The sequence below is a fragment of the Setaria viridis genome, chromosome 7, assembly GCF_005286985.2.
Source record: "Setaria viridis chromosome 7, Setaria_viridis_v4.0, whole genome shotgun sequence".
NCBI lineage: Eukaryota > Viridiplantae > Streptophyta > Magnoliopsida > Poales > Poaceae > Setaria > Setaria viridis.
The window spans coordinates 30,022,477-30,044,855 of record NC_048269.2 but is presented as its reverse complement, the minus strand read 5'-3'; the positions used below and the strand labels follow the sequence as shown (position 1 = coordinate 30,044,855).

General features: G+C 44.5%; 2 protein-coding genes, 1 long non-coding RNA gene and 1 pseudogene across 7 annotated transcripts; 3 read left to right on the top strand and 1 right to left on the bottom strand.

The window, feature by feature from the left end:
• Positions 1–58: 58 nt before the first annotated feature.
• LOC117863592 (receptor-like serine/threonine-protein kinase SD1-7) lies at positions 59–5,756 on the top strand. Of its 3 annotated transcripts, none has more exons than XM_034747391.2 (7): positions 59–1,570; positions 3,897–3,995; positions 4,084–4,265; positions 4,355–4,565; positions 4,674–4,911; positions 5,012–5,162; positions 5,251–5,756. In XM_034747391.2, exons 1-7 carry the CDS (start codon positions 205–207, stop codon positions 5,548–5,550), a joined length of 2,547 nt encoding a protein of 848 aa, XP_034603282.1. In that variant the 5' UTR covers positions 59–204; the 3' UTR covers positions 5,551–5,756. The 3 variants fall into 3 exon arrangements, with proteins under 3 accessions (XP_034603282.1, XP_034603279.1, XP_034603281.1); XM_034747388.2 differs by having other exon boundaries at positions 4,078–4,265; XM_034747390.2 differs by having other exon boundaries at positions 60–1,570; positions 4,081–4,265.
• Positions 2,374–12,430, bottom strand: LOC117863601 (uncharacterized). 3 transcript variants are annotated; one of them, XR_004642264.2, is made up of 5 exons: positions 12,106–12,430; positions 7,178–7,386; positions 6,816–7,059; positions 6,070–6,721; positions 2,374–2,948 (listed from the first exon to the last, which is right to left on the bottom strand). It is a non-coding gene; the product is annotated as an uncharacterized lncRNA (long non-coding RNA). The 3 variants fall into 3 exon arrangements; XR_004642260.2 differs by having other exon boundaries at positions 2,374–2,890; positions 12,106–12,429; XR_004642261.2 differs by having other exon boundaries at positions 2,374–2,890; positions 6,070–6,711; positions 12,106–12,429.
• On the top strand, positions 7,745–11,709 carry LOC117863593 (G-type lectin S-receptor-like serine/threonine-protein kinase B120). Its single transcript, XM_034747392.2, has 8 exons — positions 7,745–7,924; positions 8,019–9,301; positions 9,946–10,044; positions 10,127–10,308; positions 10,387–10,597; positions 10,705–10,942; positions 11,038–11,188; positions 11,271–11,709. Exons 1-8 carry the CDS (start codon positions 7,890–7,892, stop codon positions 11,571–11,573), a joined length of 2,502 nt encoding a protein of 833 aa, XP_034603283.1. The 5' UTR covers positions 7,745–7,889; the 3' UTR covers positions 11,574–11,709.
• A 3,303-nt stretch (positions 12,431–15,733) lies between the features above and the next one.
• LOC117864860 (G-type lectin S-receptor-like serine/threonine-protein kinase At1g11330) lies at positions 15,734–20,384 on the top strand (annotated as a pseudogene).
• Positions 20,385–22,379: the final 1,995 nt, after the last annotated feature.

Here is a 22,379-nt window from a genome sequence, read left to right as displayed (position 1 = left end):
GTACACGCTAAAGAGATTACATAGTGTGCAGCCAAACATTCATAGCTGGCACCATAGCGGGACGCGTTCTATGGAGTAGCAAGGAAAATTCAGACATGAATTTTCTTTTGCACAAAACAATTGAGGGGTCTATTCCATTGGACATCCAGTTGTCCAAATGCTTCACGACATAAGAATTATGACTCGCATGAAAAATGGAACTGCATGCTTGTCTTTGATTCGAACTCCATTCTTCCAGCACAACTACTATTCTATATTTCTACAGCTAAAGAGGCAGGAAACACTAACGGGAAGGGCCTAATGGACATGGTTCACCTTCCCGTTCTCATCCTCCTGATCTTGAGTTCGCCCTGCCAATCCAATGACCAGCTCACACAGGCAAAGCCACTCTCCCCTGGAGACCTTCTCATCTCCAAGGATGGAGTCTTTGCTCTTGGCTTCTTCTCCCCAACCAACTCCAACAAGAGCTCATACATCGGAATATGGTACCACAACATCCCCAATCACACCGTTGTGTGGGTCGCCAATCGTGACAGCCCAATCACCACTCCGTCAGCGAAGCTCGCCATCACCGACAACCAGGAGCTAGCCCTGTCCGACGACGAGGGCCGCACCCTATGGACGACGGCGAGGGGGAGCAGCACCGCCACCGCCACCACCGGAGGTGCTGGAGCTGTCGCCGTGCTACTCGGCTCTGGAAACTTCATCCTCCGGTCGGCGAACGGCACGGACATGTGGCAAAGCTTCGATCACCCGACGGACACAATGCTCCCAACGATGAAGGTTTTGCTCAGCTACAAGGGACATGTGGCGACGCGCTTCATTGCTTGGAAGGGCCCTGCTGACCCATCCACCGGGGCCTTCTCCGCTAGCATCGATCCCAGCTCAAACCTTCAGTTCTTCGTCTGGTATGGGACCCGGCCCTACTTGCGCATCAATTTTTTCGGCGACACCTCGTTGTTCGGGGGCGGCGGCACCACCTCTTCCTCCATCGTGTACCAGAGGACGGCTACAGGGGACGAGTTGTCCTACATGTACACGGTCCCCGACGGCTCATCGTACACGCGCTTTTTGCTCGAGTACACCGGCAAGGTCAGGGTCCGGGCCTGGAACAACAGCACATCATCGTGGACAGCCGGTTTCGAGCGCCCCAGCTCTAGTTGTGACCTCTACGCGTCGTGTGGCTCGTTCGGCTACTGCGACAACACGATGGCTGTCCCAGCTTGCCAGTGCCTCGACGGGTTCGAACCCATCGACGGCCTTGACATGTCTAGAGGATGCCGGAGAAACGAGGCACTGGGATGTGGAACGAAGGATCGTTTCGTGCCTTTGCCTGGGATGAAGGTTCCCGGCAAGTTCTTGCATATCGGGAACACAAGCTTCGACCAGTGCGCGGCGGAGTGCAGCAAGAACTGCTCTTGCACGGCGTACGCTTATGTCAGCATGAGCAGTGCTGGAACTTTGGCCTCCACATCGAGGTGCCTGGTTTGGACTGGGGATCTCATCGACACGGGGAAAGTTGGTATCTTTGGTCAGAACTTGTACCTTCGGCTTGCTGGCCGGTCTCATGGTATGCACTCCCGTTCACTGTTTTTTTTTCTATCACTACAAATTAAATACAGCAGAGCAACATTTATACATTTGCTAACCATAAAGTGCATGACATGTTTGCAAATAGTAATTTGTCTGTCTTCAATTAAAGACCCCTCAACAAGAAATATAAGGGTGTGTTTGGTTGGTTGTATCATTTGATTCATGTATGAAATGATTCAAAATAATAATGATCCTTTTGTTTGGTTGGGTGAATTGGACTAACTCATCCAGGATGAGGCCATCCCACTTAATACATTATTCTACTAATTAGAGTGAACCATATGGTACAAGTAAATTGGTTGAACCATCCCATCCAGGATCATCCATGCATGCATCATGTGGTGCATGTAACCAAACACACTCTAAGATCGCCTGTAGATTTCTTGGTTTGTGGAAATGGCGCCAGGTTCTTGCAGCTCCATGTCCACCTCGTTTTCTACACTGTTGTTTGAAACACTAATTCTAAAAGAAGATATAGTCCTGGATTGAATTGCCCCACCAAGACATCATGATCTTGGACCCAACCAAGACATCATGGTCTTTGGCGTCTAACTCAGCTCCAATGACTAGTCTTATACGCAAGGGATTTTTTTTACTGAATCTTATACTAAATTGGTGTGACCATTAAGCTATCTTATACTCGAAAAGAAACACCCTCTACTTCAGAATTTCATAAACAAGATTTGGCACCATTTCTCGCTCATGTGAGGCCTCGTCATGACCGTAAGTGCCAAACCGACAAAATATGATGCAATTAGCCCCACTGCACATGGGAGAAGATTTCACAGCGGCACAAATTTGTCTTCATTACCTAATACTACCTCTCCGTCCTCGAATAATATATGATGTTTAGGACAAGATGATTAATTCAAAAATAAACTATACATATACTCTAAGCTATATTTAAGAATGGATGGAGGACTAACCAACTTGTAAGTTCCAAAGAGTAAAATGCATTGCAAGCCATTAAACTTGCACCAAATTCTCACTCGAATCACTTAACTTGCAAATGATACACACTGCATCATCAAACTTGCATCCTTGTTCACCGGAGGTCCTTCTTTCCAGATGGTACACTCCGCACCATCAAACTTGCATCTTTGTTCACCGGAGGTCTTTTTTTACCACGTCTGATTGATCTGCCAGCTGGAGGCAATGACATGGAATCTGCACACCATGCTTGCTTAGTGCACAGGTGGACTTGCTTAGTGCTGATTATATACCTCATGAACTTGTACCTCTGAGTTGCCGAGTCCCAGGTACACTGCAATTCAGTGTCCACCTGAGTTCTTTTTTCCTGCAGTAACATTTGTGCCCTTAGTGCATCACTTCATAACATCTCCAAATAAACATGTCTGCATCAAATAAACCATAATATATTTATACAAGAGTAAATAACATTCCAGGTCAAAAGGACTTGCATACATTAAGGGCTTGCATACGGGTAAAATGGATAATGATACTAAGTTCATCTCAGAAAATTGATTCAAAGTGAGTGATCAATAGAAGCCAGACCGGAAGAGACCAAGCCTCCAAGTTTAAAAATGGAAACTCCCCAATTGGCATTGTTTCCCTCGTAAATGGTTAATTTACGGTACTTGGGAGATACAAAGAGGTACCATGGAAAGATTTTTTTTTTTGCCACTGCATGGCGATGGCCATTTATGCCTCTCACATGATGTCAATTTAGCTGCCATTCTTCTCGTATGGATGGGAAATAGTTAATTATTCATAGAATTTGGGTACAATCCTGGTTATAATTTGATGGTGCCTCACTGCCTCCTGATACCTCCCAAGTTCCAACTTTCCAATGAGAATGCCATGTCACCACACGGTAATGCCCAAGTTAATCTTTATTTTACTAAACAACCCCTAATTATCTACTGTGAGCCTGTGAGCTGGGTTCGCACTAAGCCCTATATACTTGAACTGAGGGAGTAGTTTGTGCAGGTGCCAGTGCCACTATAACAAAAGTAATTTACGTTCACAATCACAAAAATTCAGTTTTAATGCTCGTAGCAGTAAATCTGTCTACGAGCATGTGTGAGGCAATCACAACTGACAACAATACCAAAAGGCCAATAGTAATGCTAGCTGTGTAACTGTTTTGTGCGTATCTAGGATTCTAGGTTGCTTTTTAATTTTTTACAGACTGTCTAAAAAAGTGTTCACAAATCAATAGTTTTAGAAGTGAAGTATTCACAGATCAGTCACGGTATTCTACTATCCTGTGCAAGTAAATTCACAGTATTCAGGTACTGCTTTATGCAACCAAATCTAATGGGATACATTTTCATGTGCAGTTCGAAATAAGAGCAATATAGAAAAGATTTTACCCCCGGTTATAGCATGTGTGCTGCTACTCTCATGCGCAGCCCTTGTTTGGAGATGCAAATACAGAGGTACACTAAACAAAAGACTACATTTTCCAAAATGCAGCATTGTTGTGTAAATGTAAGAGAAAAGTTGCATTTATGTTTCTAGCAGCAGGCAAACAGCACAAGAAGGAAGCCCGAAAGAGAATAATGCTAGAATACTTAAGGTCTACTGATGAAGATGGCAACAACAATGTAGAACTCCCTTATATTAGCTTCAAAGACCTCGTTGTGGCAACGGACAATTTCTCTGATTCAAATATGCTTGGCAAGGGAGGTTTTGGCAAAGTTTACAAGGTACTAGAAAAAGTTTCACTTGATATCTACACTGATACAAAAGTATTATACTAATTGTTCTCTGATTATGCAATGATGGAATCAAGCAGGGATTCTTGGATGGTACCAAGGAAGTAGCCATCAAGAGACTTAGCAAGGGCTCTGGACAAGGCACGGAGGAGTTCAGAAATGAAGTGGTCTTGATTGCAAAATTGCAGCACAAGAACCTAGTTAAGCTTCTCGGTTGTTGTATTCATGAAGATGAGAAGTTGTTGGTTTATGAATACTTGCCCAACAAAAGCTTGGATAAATACCTCTTTGGTACATTGAATCTTAAGCTTTTTTTTTCTAAAAAGAACTAAATTACAAAAATAAATATGCACATGCATGCCTTACACAGTATGACTTTTTTCACAATATTCTTATTAGACTCTGCAAGAAAGACAAAGCTTCAGTGGCAGACAAGGTATAAAATAATCCAAGGGATAGCTAGAGGAATTCTTTACCTCCATCAAGATTCAAGACTAACAATTATTCATAGAGATCTCAAAGCAAGTAACATCTTGTTAGACAAAGAGATGATACCAAAGATATCAGATTTTGGTATGGCCAGGATATTCGGCGGTGATCAGCACCCAGCAAATACTAACAGGGTTGTCGGGACATAGTAAGTAACTCTTGCACTACATATTATTCAGATGGAATTTATCTGCTTTTCACTTGTTCAAAGTATGCAAACCTCATGTACTGGTGACTCATGTGCACAGTGGTTACATGTCCCGTGAATATGCAATGGAAGGTGCATTTTCGGTCAAGTCTGACACCTACAGCTTTGGTGTTCTACTTTTGGAGATTGTGAGTGGATTAAAGATCAGCTCACCTCATCTTATCACGGATTTTCCTAACCTTATTGTATATGTGAGTATTATGTGATGCTCCCAATCCATTTCTAGAAGTACCTGATGAATATGTATTAGCTTGATGAGAAAAATTTCTCCCTTTTTAGGCATGGAACTTATGGAAGGATGGTAAAACAGAAGATTTGGTGGACTCATCTGTTAAGGAGAACTGTCCATTAGATGAAGTATCACGGTGTATCCACATAGGACTTTTGTGTGTTCAAGACAGTTCAGATGATAGACCGCTCATGTCAGCAATTGTGTCCATGCTGGAGAACAAAACCACGCAGCTCCCAATACCAACGCGACCTGTGTATTATGCGCGTAGGGATGCTGAACCTGGAAGAAACTACAACAGATCATTGTCCTTGAATGGCATGAGCTTCACAGAGCTAGAAGGCCGATAGATGTTAAACAACAACATTTACTCTCTTTGAATTTCAGTAATTGGCAATAGTGTACCAAATCTTTGCTTAACTGTATTTGAGTAAGTGCATTTGACATATGTGCTCCCTCTGTCTATGAGCTTATCACATGGACAACACCGTACATAAAAACTGACGATGTCTATATAGGCATGCCTCATTTCAGAGTGATGCTTTTTTCATCTTCAGTTGCTTTGTTATGTACCAGGTTGTTAAGAACTTTTCTTTATCCTAAGATTGCTCTGGGTCAGCATATTTTTCAGTAATGCTAGTGAACTTGCATACATTGTGGTAGTTGGCACGAAGACAACCATGTCTGTTTATGTCAGTGGACTAGAAGAACAAAATCCCCAAAGTTCAGACAAAATAAACCGAAACATCTTCAGAGTTGTTTTCAGCATTGTTTGACACCTTTTTTCAATCTAATCTGGGTACCAGCCGGTAGAAACGAACCGGCTCATCTGCACAAGTACTAGAATAGAGAGGTAATAGTAGCAGTACCTGGCCTCAGCATTGCGACCGTGGCGAGCACGGTCGAATCTCCCTGGGAAGTTCGGCAGCAGGTACCCGGTATAACGACGGGAAGAGGCGCGGTGATACTCCCAGAGTTCCCTCCGATAGCTCGCGGCGCAGCATGCTACCTCGCCGGTTCGCCCCCGCCGCCGCCGCCACCACCATTGGGCGGCGGCGGCCGCCCTCGTCGTAACGTGTATTGCGGGCTCTCAGGCCCAAGGAAAGTGACAGCGTACCACGCACTTGTTCCTTCCCATGCCCAATGGGCCCGAGCACTTTCGGCCCATCTTTACCGTGTACTGCCAGACTTTGCAGACCGAGAGCAATATTGAATTGACGGACGCAGGAAAATCCCCCATGTTCTTCACGCTTCATTCGGGCAAATGAACATACATGAGCAAGAGCCAGGACACGGATGATCTACTTACCTTCCCGTTTCCATCCTTCTGTTCTTGAGGTATCATATATGCAACTAGCATCTGATACACACAAATCTTCTTCTTCCTAATGAGAAGAATCTCCAGCGGCTTAACTAAATGAGCAAGTTGATCTCTCCTGGTGGCGCCGCCTAATGAGACTAACCTTCTTTTTTGGAATGGGATGCGACTAATTTTCAGAGGTCCCCTTAACCTGCAACATGCTAAACACGGTGTTAGACCTTTCTTGACCATTGTGAATTGAAGAGGAAGAATGTTTCGCTGATTCGTTCCACACTTCCACATCAACGGACTCACGTGTTCGTGTCTCTTTCTTCTCTCCAAGTTGCATCACCGCCAACTCCTGTCAGCATTGTGCACCATCTCCCTCCAATATTTTTATCAGAATGTTTTTTTAAGTATGTGTCAGCATGATCGAACGGCCTAAATCTTAGGCTCCGCCAGACCGCCCCTGCTGTGATCAGAGAGAGAGAGAGATCTCCAAACTGTGGCACCAACGGAGACTCCATCTATTGCTTGCTCTTCGCACAGTTCGTCTAGTCTGCCAAACATAGAATTAGACATCTTATTTAGTAGCAGTAAAATCTCCATACAAAGAGAGGAGATATATCAATTTAAGAGAATCAAGCTACAAATTATTAGGAGAGATCCTTGTCTACCCCTCGGCTTTGAAAAGTTGAGATTGGGTGCAGCCATCAGCAACACATCCAATCTCAAGTGTCCGATTCAGCGTCTGTTTACCCTCGCAATCCCTAAGTTCTGTACGACTAACCAAGGCCATGACAATGAGATTCCTTAACGCCTGGTACCTCCTTGGCTGGTCCCCAGGTACCGTGCAGTCCCTTGTCCAACGCCATGCCTGTTTAACCTGCAGTAGCATTTGTACCCTTAGTGTGCCACTTCATGATCTCTCTAAGTGGGCTTTAAGAGCCATATAACTTTGTGCATCGAATAAAGCATACAGATACTTTTACAAGAGTAAATTACATTCGGGATCAAGACAAATAACTTGCATACGGGTAAAATAGGTCCTGGTACCAATGGTTTGCACTTTCAGTCCACCAAAATTGTTTAAATAAAAGATCATTAGAGGCCAGAATGAACAGGCGGACAAAGATGGCCAAGCCTCCAAATTAAAAAAAAATGGATTGGTTGACAGCATTTCTTTCTCGTACGAGACTGACTTGAGACCAACAAAGTCGTTCCCAAATAGTCCCAAGGGGAAGGCCATCTCACCACACGGCTCGCCACCAAAGTTGGTCTTAACAAACCACTGAGAATGTGAACGGGGTACCGTGGATTGTCTCTGCCTCCAAGTTTGGCAGTCACATCTGCCAGAGGTCCAATCTGTTCCTCTTCCACAATACTCGAATGCCATTCGTTTGTCTGGTCTGCCCTGCACTCTGGTTAGGTCCTTGCTCTTTTGATCCGTTGACTCTGCCATCCTAGTGAGTCACATTCGATTACATGTATACATGCTACCTTCTTCACACTTCACAGGCAAACAAAGAAGGGGGTGATGGATGTGGCGTCCCTTCCTGTCCTTGCCTTCCTATTCTTGATCTTGAGTTCTCTCTGCCAATGCAACGACCAAATGACACAAGGAAAGCCACTCTCTCCTGGCGACATGCTTATCTCTGAAGGTGAGGTCTTTGCTCTTGGTTTCTTCTCCCCAGCCAACTCCAGTAAGAATTTATACATTGGAATTTGGTACCACAACATCGCCAATCGCACCGTGGTGTGGGTTGCAAATCGTGACAACCCAATCACCGCACCTTCATCAGCGAGGCTTGCCATCACCAACAATTTAGAGCTGTTGTTGTCCGACTCAAAAGGACACACTCTTTGGACAACCACAAACAATGTTAACATTGGAGGTGCTGGAGCTTTTGCAGTGCTGCTCAACTCGGGGAACTTTGTCCTTCGACTGCAAAACGGCACGGACATATGGCAAAGCTTTGATCACCCGACCGACACCATCCTTCCAACCATGAGATTCTTGTTGAGCTATAGGGCACATGTGGCCACCCGCCTCGTTGCATGGAAGGGCCTTGATGACCCATCTACAGGGGACATCTCCAGCAGCATCGATCCTCGCTCAAACCTTCAGGTCTTCATTTGGAATGGGACTTTGCCATACTACCGCACTGCTATAGTTAGTGATCTCTCAGTGTCCGGCAGCATATACCAGAGAAATGCTGCCTATTTCTTGTACCAAACGGTAGTCAACACAGGGGACAAGTTCTACTATAGTTACACAGCTTCTGACAGCTCACCATACACACGTGTCTTGCTAGACTACACCGGCAAAATGAGTCTCCTGATCTGGAACAACATCACATCATTATGGACGGTCGTTTCTGAGCCCCCAAGCGGTTGTGATCTCTACGCCTCATGCGGCCCATTTGGTTACTGCGACCACACGGGGGTTGCCCCAACATGTCAATGCCTTGATGGATTCGAGCCTGTAGACACTGTCAACTTTTCAAGGGGATGCCGGAGAAAGGAAGCGCTGAAATGTGGACAGGAAAACCATTTCTTGACCTTGCCTGGAATGAAGATTCCTGACAAGTTTGTGCACATCAGGAACAGAAGCTTCGACCAATGCGAAGCTGAGTGCAGCAGAAATTGCTCCTGCTTGGCATATGCTTACGCCTACTTGAGTAATGCTGGCACCATGGGCGATACATCAAGGTGCTTGGTTTGGACTGGGGTTCTCATTGACACTGGTATGGCCACAACTGCACCTGCGAACTTGTATCTCCGACTTGGAGGGTCTCCAGGTATGAGGATTTCTTTGACCACCAAAGTGTTTTTCCTACATGACATGTCTGCTTTTAGCTGTGTCATGGCCACTCTAAAAAGACATCAAATCCTAATGAGCTTAGGCCTCAAATAAGCTACAACAAACCATCTGGTCCGTCTCTCACACTCCGTGCTTGTGCTAATGCGGTTAACATATAAATTTTGGTAGTATTTCTTTTGTTTCGAAAATATGGTGGGAGCAGTGTAGATTAAAAGTATGTAATACAGAGGTTTGGCCTCAATGCCTTTTAGAAGACTGGTTACAAAATACGAACAAGGGCAACAACTGATAAGAATAGTAAATGAAAGCCACGGTGCATGAAAGCTAAACTGAAATGAGCACAATCATCTCTAACTAAATACACTACTTGTGATATGGATACCAATTTACTTAGGCTCACAATTGCCATATTCAAATCTGATTATTCTAGCAGTAAATATGTGTATGAGCATATATAATGCAGCCTCAACATGTCAAATATCCATCAGTAATGTTGGAGGGTTCTCTGTGACTCTGTTTGATTGGTAGTTAGGTGTTCAACGTTTAGCATGCATGAAAATAATCACACCTTGAAAGTAATGATTGATCCAACAAATTCTAACAGGATATATTTCCATGCAGTTAAAAATAAGAGCAATTTAGCAAAGATTCTACTCCCTATTATTGCATGCCTGCTGTTAATTGCAACCACAGCCCTTCTCTGGATATACAAATACAGAGGTACAAAGAACAAGAACTTCTCCAAATGCAACATTGACATGTTGTTGTTGAGGAAAAATAATCCATTGGCATTTTACCACAGGTAAATGGAAACAGAAGGAAATCCAAAAGAGAAGGATGCTAGAATACTTGAGGTCTACAGATGAAGATGGGGACAAAAATATAGAGTTCCCTTTTATTAGCTTCGAAGACATTGTTGTAGCAACAGATAATTTCTCAGAGTCCAATATGATTGGGAAGGGAGGTTTTGGAAAAGTGTACAAGGTACTAGTTAAATTACTTTGTATTAATAATTACAATGTCTAGGACACTGTTCTGATTATAAATGATGAAATCATGTAGGGAGTGTTGCAAGATGCCACAGAAGTAGCCATCAAGAGACTTGGTAAGGGTTCTGGACAAGGCACAGAAGAGTTTAGAAATGAAGTGGTCTTGATTGCAAAATTACAGCACAGGAACCTAGCTAAGCTTCTCGGTTGCTGTATTCATGAAGATGAGAAGTTGTTGGTATATGAGTACTTATCTAACAAAAGCTTGGATTACTTCCTCTTTGGTACATTTTATTTCCCATTTTTTATACTATGAAAATTTCTAGAATCAAACAAATACAATGTTCACATATGCCTTACCGCATGCCTCATTTGATGCTCTTATTATCAGACTCTGAAAGAAAGCCAATGCTTCAATGGCCATCAAGGCATAAGATAATCCAAGGGGTAGCTAGAGGAATTCTTTACCTCCATCAAGATTCAAGACTAACAATAATTCATAGAGATCTCAAAGCAAGCAACATCTTGTTAGATAAAGAGATGATCCCTAAGATATCAGATTTTGGTATGGCTAGGATATTTTGTAGCGATCAACACCAAGCAAATACTAATCGGGTTGTTGGGACATAGTAAGTAACTACTGCACTACCAAATTCTCTACGTCGAATTTTGGTTGCACTTATTCACATTACAATAGACCTTATTGGTGAAATCATTGTTACAGTGGTTACATGTCGCCTGAATATGCAATGGAAGGTGCATTTTCAGTCAAGTCTGACACCTACAGCTTTGGTGTTCTACTATTAGAGGTTGTGAGTGGATTAAAAATTAGCTCACCACACCTTATCATTGATTTTCCTAATCTTATAGTCTATGTAAGTATGAGGGATGCTCTGAATCCAGTACTGGAACTACTCGCTGAAAATATGGCTCACTGAGAAAATTCTGTGTGTTCAGGCATGGAACCTATGGAAGGATGGAAAAACAGAAAATTTGGTGGACTCGTCTGTTAAGGAGAACTGTCCCCTAGACGAAGTTTCACGATTCATCCACATTGGACTTTTGTGTGTTCAAGACAGTCCAGATTGTAGGCCACTAATGTCAGCAGTTGTGTCCATGCTGGAGAACAAAACCATACAGCTCCCGATACCAATGCAACCTATGTATTTTGCACGCAGAGATGCTGAACCTGGAAGAAACGGTGATAACATGGCATTTTCCTCGAACGATATGGGCTTCACGGAGCTCGAAGGCCGTTAAATGTTCATGACAACTTTTACTCTAGGTGAATTTCAGCAATTTGGAATAGTGTAACAATTTTTGCAATCATTAAATCTTTGCTTAACTGTACATGGGTAAGTTTTCAGCATATCTGATGGTTCTGTCTGCACTGTTACTACATGAAAAACGCTAAGCTCGAGTTGAATGCACGTGAGAAAAGAAAGAACTATGACTGGTACAAGAAGAATTGATGATCTTTATACCGGCATGCCTCGTCTTTTATCAGAATACTTTTCAGTAAAGCTGGTTAACTTGCATACATTGCCATACTTGTCACGAGATGCACCTTGTTGGTTTATCTGTGAAGACTAATGGAACTAACCCACAATTTCTTCCGTTAATAGGAAAAGAAAAGGAAAAAAAACAAAGTTGAGACAAAACAAAATGCAGCATGTTCAGAGTTGTTTTCAGCATTGTACTGTTGGACACTAGAATCAAATCTGAGGAGTGGCCTGTAGAAATTAACCGGATTCCCGGCAAAAGTAGTAGGGTAAAAGTAGACTAGTAGTACCTGGCCTCAGGAATCAGGATGGCAACCGTGGCGCCGTATAGCCATGGGGAGATCGGCGGCAACGGCCCGTGAAGGCGTACAACGACGGGAAGAAGGGCGGCGCCTCTTGTTCTCTTCCTGAATACTGAGTTCCTTCCCCGTAGATGGAGGCGCGGCTGCGACTCGACACCGGCCGGGCCCACGACATCAGCCGTTTTCGCCGGTTCGCCCCCACCGCCTCAGCCGACTGGCGGCTGCCGCCTCCGCAGCCCCGGCAGGCCGGCATCGGCGGACGGCCGGACGCCGACCAAAAGGAGAGGGGACCGAGGCGCGGACCACCAAGCTCGCAACGTATTCCAGCCCGAATAGGCTCGAGTGCTTCTGGCCCATATTCGGCCCGTCCGGACCCACACGGTTCCACCAGCCCATTTTTGGGTTGCAGCCTGCCAGCCTCAAAGTGCTGGCAGCCCATCTAACTCCAAATTTCAAAGAAAAGCGCCGCCGCCCATTCCCGCGCCGTTACCACCAGGCGCCAGCAGCAGCAGCAATGCGGCGGCGACCTCCGAGCTCCGGCCGCTATGAAACCGTCCCAACCCCTGGCAATTGGCGGGCCATCTACCACCGGTTCCTCAACGCCGTTGCGCCGCCCCTGTCGCGGCGAGCTATCATCTCACGGAGTTTGGAGCTCCACCTGACGCTGAGGGTAACCCGTTCCGTTTCTCGGTGTTCTTCCCTTTTCCATGCCCGAGTGCCCGTGTACTTCTCAACCCATGCTTTGGACCCTCTGACTTCCTTTCTTTCTTCAGTCCGGTGGTACGGTGCGAATCTGTACTGGAGTTTCCTGCGCATTTGGCTCCGTTCGGCGTTCGTTCCCGGCCAGCTGCAACTGCAAGTGTCGTTGTATCGTAGATCCACGTGGGACTGGCATGATCAGCCGTAGCTCAGCGCTTTGTTCTTGGTCTGCCGTCCCCACTCAGCGTGCTGGAAGCGATGCTGAATGATGAAGCTGCCCAGCATTCCCAGGGAGTATTTTTCTCGAGTGTCAGCATCAGAGACTCAGCGTCATTGGTCTCCAGAATTAGCATTGCCGCGATCCTAATCAGAAGTTTTGCCCTGGAAGCTGGATGACCCGTCAACCGGCGAGAACTGTACTTCAGTTGGATGGACAGGGTCACAGGGAGTCAGGGACGTGGCCATTCTGGCGAAGAGCTACCTGAAATGGTGGTTGGCATTTGACATGTTCCAGTTCCAGAGTGCAACGCAACAGCAATTTTCATGCTGTAGCCTGTAGTACCGGACGATCGTCAGCACCAGCTTCAAATGACAATATGACATTATCTACTACCACCGGCCTAGTGTGCGCTTAACGCTGGATTACATGGCATGGTAGTAACTAGTAAGTGTACGAAGATGGAAAAGCAACACGTCTTCTTCAATTCGTGGATGTACTGTCTAGTCGGGCCTGCGACCGTTCCGGTATGCAACCCCATCTGGATGGATTTGAGCCCAATGGTCGTAATTCCTCCAGAAGATCGGAGTAGGGAGGATCGGCAATGTGTTGACAGAGATAGTTTGTTGAATCTTGACCTAGGAGTATTTGACCTAGCAACTAGCATGAAGACCTGACTAGTCCTTGTGCACCAGGATATTCTGTGCAAATCAGCTTCAAGCTAATACAAACCGGGTTGTTGGGACATAGTACGTAACTCCTGATTCTTCATATCTGCCTGCAGTCTTTTAAACTATGTAGACCTTATCAGTGAGATCATTTGCACAGCGGTTACATGTCTATCTGTGAGCTTATTACATCGAAAACACTAGAGATTCGAGTTGAGTGTATGCGAAAAAGAAATAACTGCAAATGATACATGAGGTCGGTTTTTTCTTACAATTCTTCAGTTGCTGAAATGTACCAAATTCCTCTTAATAGTTTTTCTAATCCTAGATTGCTCTAAGTCAGCATATTTTTTCTCAATTAACGCTAGTTAAGCTGCATACATTGTCAATATGTCATAGTGGCACGAGCCTTCCACTTTGTTTGGTTATCTCTTAGAGTAGATGAATTAAACCCAAAGTTCAGACAAAGCCCACCGCAACATGTTCAGAGTTATCTTCAGCATTGTTGACTACAATGTTCAGAGTTATATTCAGCATTGTTGACACCACAATGTTTCAGAGTTAGCAGCAGTAACTTGCCTCAGGATGGCGACCGAGGCGAGCACGGCGTCGAATCACCGGTGGGGAGATCGTCGGCAAGCGCCCGTGGAGGCGTGACGGTATGGAGGGCCACGACTCTTGACTCTCTTCCTGAGTTCCTTCCACAGGCAGCGGCGCGGCTGCGACTCCTCCGCCCCAGCCCCGAACCTCCGCCGCTTCGCCCCCATCGCCTCAGCTGACGGGTCGTCGCCTCCGCAACCGGCAGCGGTGCGGACGCCGCCCAGGCATACCACTTCCTTCAAAGCCCAACGGGCTCGACAGCGGAGAGCCAGCGGCGCGGCGGCGGCGCTGGGCGTGGCCGGGATGGCGCCCGCGGAGGCCGCCGCCATGCTGCTCCCGCGTCGTGGACGGATCGGAGCCGCGCAGCGCCGCCTGGACCGGAGCTCGCGGCGTGGAAGTCCATGCCTCCACCTCCATGGCCGCCGTCTCCTCGTTCGAGTGTGCGGCGGATGGTTTGAGGGTGGAGCCTAGCTGGCGGGGCGTCGGCGGAGGCGACCCGAGCACCTGAGATGAGATGGGCACTCGGAGACGGCCATCGCCGGCGGCATTCAACGTTTTTGCCGAAAGCCGCCTGGAACGGATCGCGACCCAATTCTTTACGAAAAAAACTCGGATCGCGATCCAAATATTTACTAAAAACCTCCTATATCGGATCGATCCGGTTATTTATACAAAATCCCCTAATATTTTCAGAAACGGTCCATCTGCCATGACTGCTGACGGGCTCCCCTCCCCGCGCGGCTCCGGCGACTGCCGCGCCGCCTCGCCGTCGCGTTCCGATCTCCACCCCTCCTTTCCCTCGAGTCTCCCCTACCGCATCCGCCTCCCTCCGCCATTGCCATCTTCAATCGTCGTCGGGGCCGGGCGGTGGCCAGTGGCGTCGCGGCGCGCCGGGCGACCGTGGTTTGGTGCCGCTGTTCTGGCGCGCAGGAGCGAATCCGCGCCTGACGGTAACCAGTTTCTTGGCATCTCCCTTTTCTGTGAAAACCTGGAATCTGACTTGTTGCAGTTCGGTGTCAATTCGCCTTGTCGTGCCGCCGTGCGAATCCGGAGTTCCTATGCATTCGATTTCTATGCATTCCCAGCTAGTTACAAGTATCATTGATTGATGTGGCACTCGCACGATCGCCCGTACCTCAGTGCTGTTCTTGGTCTGCATACTGCATTTCATTGTCTTGACGCTGAATAACCCACTGGTGTTTCTGCTAGTTCACAGCTTTGGGCTTTGGCCTATGCATTTCCGGCGAGGTGGCGAGTATAAGCAACTAAGCATCAATTTCCGGCTATCGAACCTCCAACTTGAGGGTTATTGCCGTTATCCTATGTCTTTGGAATTAGCATTTGAAGCTTATAGCTCATTCTCGAGTGATGCGTCTGGAATCTGAGCTTCACCAACCAACTGATGGCCCTATCCTAGTATCCTATAGGGTACTCCGGAATTTTGTCCACTAAGCTGGATTATTCCTCGTATCCTATGTAAATTTGACAAGTGACAAGTGACAAGTGACAAGAACAGCATTTGAATTGGAGGCACAGAAAAGTCTGGGTAACTTTCAAAAAAGAGAAAAGTCTGGGCACTTGTCCCATTTTCTCCAACTTGATGGCTATTTCCCTTATCTCTAGAATTAGCGTTTGAAACTTACTGCTTCATCCTCAAAGTGATGCACCTAGAATCTGAGCTTCAGCATATGACAACTGATGGCGCTATCCTTATACTCTGATATTTTGTCCACTAAGCTGGATCATTCCTCCTATCCCATGTAAAAGACAATTGACAAGAACGGCATTTGAGTTGGAGGGACAGAAAAGTCACACTTGTCACATTTTCTACTCCTTTGAATTGAACGATCTAAGGGGACAGTATTAGCTATGATATCTCCTTGCTGCGTTCTCCATAACCGTGTATACCAACTTGCCAAGCAAGGCCTAATGGGGATGGCTTACTTCCCTGTCTTCATCTTCCTGTTCATGGTTTGCTTATGCCAATCCGATGACAGGTTAACACATGCAAAGCCGCTCTTGCCTGGCAACGTGCTCATCTCAGACAGTGGCGTCTTTGCTATTGGCTTCTTCTCCCTGAAAAACTCCAGTTCAAGCTCATATGTCGGCATATGGTACAACAACATCCCCGAGCGCACATACGTGTGGATCGCCAACCGTGACAACCCAATCACCACCAACGTGCCTGGGAAGCTAATTTTTACCAACAGTTCTGACCTTGTATTGTTAGACTCCACAGGCCGTACTATCTGGACGACGACAAACAACATCACTGCAGGAGGCGGTGAAACTGCTGCAGTCCTGCTCGACTCCGGGAACTTGGTTGTCCGGTCACCAAATGGCACTGGCATATGGGAGAGCTTCTATTACCCTACCGACACCATGGTTCCCAATGTAAGTTTCTCATTGAGCTAGCGTTTTATTGCCTGGAAGGGGCCTAATGACCCATCCAGCAGCATCTTCTCAATGGGTGGCGACTTGATCTCAGATCTCCAGATTGTCATTTGGAATGGGATAAGGCCATACTGGCGAAGAGCCGCATGGGTTGGTGAAATGGTATTGGGCACATTCCAGGGCAACTCCAGCTTCAGGATGTTCCAAACAATAGAGTACACAGGGGATGGGTACTACATCAAAGTAACTGTCTCTGACGGCTCACCGAGCATACGCATAACTCTGGATTACACGGGCATGTTAACTTTTCGAAGATGGAACAGCAGCATGTCCTCATGGACAGTCTTCGAAAAAATTCCCCAGTTCAACATGTGACCAGTATGCCTTTTGTGCTCATTTGGCTACTGTGATAGGACTGAGTATGTTCCGACATGCAAGTGCCTCGATGGGTACGAGCCCAATGGTCTTAGTTTTTCCCAAGGATGTCGGAGAAAGGAGGAGCTCAAATGTGGCGGCGGAGATAGTTTCTTGACTTTGCCCACCATGAAGACTCCTGACAAGTTCTTGTACATCAAGAACAGAAGCTTCGACCAATGCACTGCAGAGTGCAGTCACAACTGCTCGTGCTCAGCGTGTGCTTATGCTAGCCTGAAAAATGTTGATGCGACGCTGGACCAGACAAGGTGCTTGGTTTGGATGGGGTGCGACGCTGGACCAGACAAGGTGCTTGGTTTGGATGGGGGAGCTTGTCGATGTACAGAAGTTTGGTAGCACTTTTGGTGAGAACCTGTATCTCCGAGTTCCCAGGTCACCAGGTATTTACCTTATCTCGTGCACATATTTACATATTCACAGACAATTTACTAAGTATGCTGGTACAATTAAATCATGGTGTAGTGGTATTTTCTGCCTATTGATGCTGCCTCAACTGACCTCAATTGGGCCAAATTATCAGGGTGTCTATTGTGCTCCCTTGCGGTGGTGACAATTTGTGCAAGTCATAGGCTTTAAAAACGTTAACCAAACTAGCCGCAGTTTTTACTTTTGTTATTGCATTTATGATCAACCTTATTGCAGTCCTGCTCAGCATCACCAGCTGAGTTCTGCCCATCATCCATGCGAAAGCTTTCATGTTCTCTGATTCTGTATTTATACTTCTTCAGAACCATGCCATTCGTCATTCAGGTCATCAGAGCTTAATGGCTTTGCCAATTATGAATCTAGTAAAGGTTTAAATGCTCATGTTGCCATCTTGATTATTGTTTTCAGAACCACCATATTTTCAAGTAATCTCGAATGATCATGAACATGAAGTAATTGCAACAATATGTATAATGTTGACAGTAATGTTAGATGGTGTCAAAATGAAATGTTTTTCGTGGTAAATAAGACACTTGAAATGTGTGGTAATAGATTGAGACGATATTATTCTCGTTGTGGATTATATTTGTGCAGTAAGCAAGAAGGAGGGCACTGTACTAAAGATTGTAGTCCCGGTTATGGCTACTTTTCTTCTTCTAATCACATGCATATGGCTTGTATTGAAGGCAAGAGGTAGGATATTGCTTTACTTTTCACAGTATAGAGTTGATTAGGTACTTGTAAGAGATAATATTAATATGTGGTATTCCTTCCTGCTAGTGAAACACCAAAGCAGGAAAGTTCAGAAGAATCTACTGTGCTTGAACCCTTCCAACGAACTTGGGAACGAAAATCTAGAATTTCCATCGGTTAGCTTTGAAGACATCATCACTGCAATAAACAATTTCTCTGATTATAAAATGCTCGGGAAAGGTGGTTTTGGAAAAGTTTATAAGGTAATGAAAAGTTCCTTGTGGTTCAGTAGAAGAATATTTTTTTTGTTTTGTGTGTTTCAATCACACAATGTTGCACTCCTGTAGGGATGTGGGAAGGTGGCAAGGAAGTTGCTGTCAAAAGGCTTAGTAAATGGTTCTGTGCAAGGGATTCAGGAGTTTAGAAATGAAGTAATTCTGATTGCCAAACTGCAGCACAGAAACTTAGTTAGACTTCTTGGTTTCTTAGTTCATGAAGATGAGAAGTTACTTATCTATGAATTTTTATCTAACAAAAGCTTGGATGCTTTCCTTTTTGGTATGTTCTCACTTCTGTTCGCATACTGCAAAACAATTTATGTCAAATACTCAAATATATTCATGGAGGCTGACAGTGTCCTTCTTCACAAAAAACTTCGAAGATGCCACAAGAAAATCTTCGTTTGATTGGCCAACCCGGTTCAAAATAATTAAAGGGGTGGCAAGAGGGCTTCTTTATCTCCACCAAGATTCAAGACTAACAATAATTCATAGAGATCTCAAAGCAAGCAATATCTTGTTGGACACAGACATGTGTTCCAAGATATCAGATATTGGTATGGCCAGGATTTTTTATGGAAGCGAACAACAAGCAAACACAACACGAGTTATTGGAACATAGTAAGTAATTCATCCACAGCTGATGATTAACGTGGTGCTGTGCAACCCATTATTTTCTGAAATGGCTCAAATAGTGGTTACATGTCTCCTGAAAGTGCAATAGAAGGTTCCTTTTCTATCAAGTCTGACATCTATAACTTTAGTGTTCTACTGGTGAGCACCAAAGCTATAGGTTCAAACTGGTAAATATCTTTAGTTGAACTAATTCAAACTGTACATCCCATCTATTTCTCAAATTTTTCAAACAGCGGTTACATGGCTCTTGAATATGCTATGGAAGGCTCATTTTTTTTCGTGAATACACAGGAGAGCTGCGTATCTTTGTATTAAGAAGGAAAAAAATATTTAGAAACGTTACGCACACAGAGAGATGAAATGTTAGAGTTACATTTGAAAATCAACAGAGCAACCACTAGTTAGGAGGGTAGGAAGCATTGAGTAAAGAGTATCGTAGCAGCAACTATCCTCCTGACGACGGCACGACAAGCGTCGATAGAGCTTTGGCGCCGGCAGCACACCATAGGAAGGCTCATTCTCTGTCAACACTGACACCTATAGTTTTGGTGTTCTACTACTGGAGATTGTAAGCGGCTTAAAGATCAGCTCACCCCACCTCATAATGAACTTTCCAAACCTCATTGCTTATGTAAGTATGAGGAACCTCATTGCTCATAGTTTTGGTGACTTGATCAGAATCTAATTTTATTGGTTCAGGCATGGAGCTTATGGAGAGACGGAAATGGAAGGGAATTCGTGGACTCGTCGATTTCAGAGAGTTGTTCACGTCTGGAAGTTATACGGTGTATTCACTTAGGTCATTTGTGCGTCCAAGACCATCCAAATACGAGGCCACTCATGTCATCCATTGTGTTCATGCTGGAGAATGAAACAACCCAACTTCCTGCCCCAAAGGAACCTCTGTATTTTACAATCAGGAATGGCGGTACTGATAGATCAAATGAATACATGGAAAGATCTCTGAATAACATGAGTATCACAACTGTAGTGGCGCGTTAGGTGTCTGTCATGGAAAGATCTCTGAATAACATGAGTTTCATTGTTCCTTAAATGTGTAAACTTCTTTGTTCTGTACTATTGTACAATTACACTAGCCATTCATGTTTGTACACAAAAAGTGTTCTATTGAATATATTGTATTTTCCATCGGTGATTTGTGTTAATAAAAATATTATCCTGATTGTAAACTTCACTAGTTTCCGCTTGTCAGATAGAAGACGCTACCAGGTCATGTGTGTACGTGTATCACTAACTAGTCACTGCTCTGCATTTGCTTTCCCAGTAAGAATTTCCTGCTTCTTGGCTTCGTCTGTCAGTCAATGAGTCTGAATTGGAAGCCTTTATCACAAGAAAGCCGGTGGCAAATTCCATGTTCTCTCTGCATTTGCAAGCAATCATCATCCTTTTTACGCCAGTGTATCTTACTATAGAGAAGTGAGCTTCGTAGGGCTCACAATTCTTTTAATCTTAGCCTGCTACGGTGCTACCAGGAAGTGCCCACAAACTTGAGGTACAGAACTTTTGGAATGATCTAACCCAGCCTAAATGTGTCAAATCAGAAATATGTCTCTTCATAATCTTCTCGTTTTCAAGAAGTCAAAAGGTTATTTCAATTGACCTTAACCTGTTACAGCAGAATTCATCCCTCTTATCTTGAGAGATTACTTTTCAAAATTGCCAGCCCAACTCAGGCAAAGACACTTCCACTGAAGTTTCAGAAACCACATTCAAGTCTTCAGTCTTTATATTTGAAGTATCTGCTTTTTTTCATTCAGAAAAATATATTTCCATTTTAAAAATAGCAGTCCAAACTTTGGTTCTGTGATACTATGAACACCTTGTAGCTAGCTGCTAAAATCACTGGTTCCTTTGCAGGTTCGGAGCTTATTTTAGACGTGTTTTTTAATGCTCTGCTCGTCTGCTATGCAAACACTGAGATGTTAAGTGTTTTTTTGGAAACGGGAAGCTTTATTATTTCAAGAATGTTACATCAAGACGATACGGCAGAACTTGAAATACTCCCGGTCCCTGCCTGAGTGCATACAGAACAGACATGCTAGTCAACCTCAATGGCTCAATCCGAAGATTAGACTGAGATGTTAAGTGTATTGCTCGCAACTTTCTAATCCATTTGTTAGTGCACCATCTCATCAGAAATTATTTTTCAAAAGATGGTCTCAAAAGAATTTTCCTTTTCAATAGACATATCTTCTATAGGTGTTGATGTTGATCACGCCGTCTTAGAACTAAGAAAAAGGCACTGAATTTACTTGTCTCCTTCAAGACTAGGTGGAGTTGAACTGTCCTTGCATGCTTGCATTATGGGTTTACCATTTCACTAGCTTAAAGCGTCAAACCGCATGTTAGTACCTTTCAGGCTTCATGCAAGTGAAAACAGAGCTAAACTCTGACAAGTGAAAACTCGGTTCATTTTCTTCCAAGAAAAGAACAGTTCAGTTAAAGATACAACGCTACTCCATTTTAACACTCATCCACACACATAGATTTGATGTTGCCAATAAAGCTCTAGCCACATATAGTCTAGTCAGCCACAGTAACAGAAGGGAAGTAGGGGCAAGGCTGCAGTGAGCAGTCCGGTACTTACAGGAATCCTGAAACAATAGTGAGTTCTTAATTATCACAAAATATTTGCTAGGTTTATCCTATGATCAGTATAGCAACACTAGTTTGTATGAAACTCTAGCATGGATCGACTTGCTTTTGTGGAGACTACAACTACAAGTATATATGTAGTATTTTTCATCCAATGATTCGAGTATTTGACGTATTAGAGGAGTTTTTCGGAGTTCAAATTACCCAAAGGAATAACCCTTATATGCGTTGGTATCGTTTTAAAATTTCTCTTAAAATTTGCTTATCGATAGCACCTTAGTACAGTTCTGACGTAGCAATCCCAAGAAGGCATTGGATGCATTATAAGAGTCTTTTCACAATTAAAATGCTTTAGTACGTGTCCAGATAATCACTGGCGGAGCTTGACTGACAAAGCAGGGGGGCAGTCTATGGAAATGTGGATTAAACATTAGTCTACAATGCCGTTTTTACTGTTTATTTAGTGGAGAATTAGCTTAGGCAGGGGGGCCACCGCCAGTACTGCAGATAATATAAAATGCCGCAACAGAATGTGCCTATGCAAAAGCTATGCATGCGCTGATATCCACTACAGACATGGAATAATTTAAGCTGAAAGAT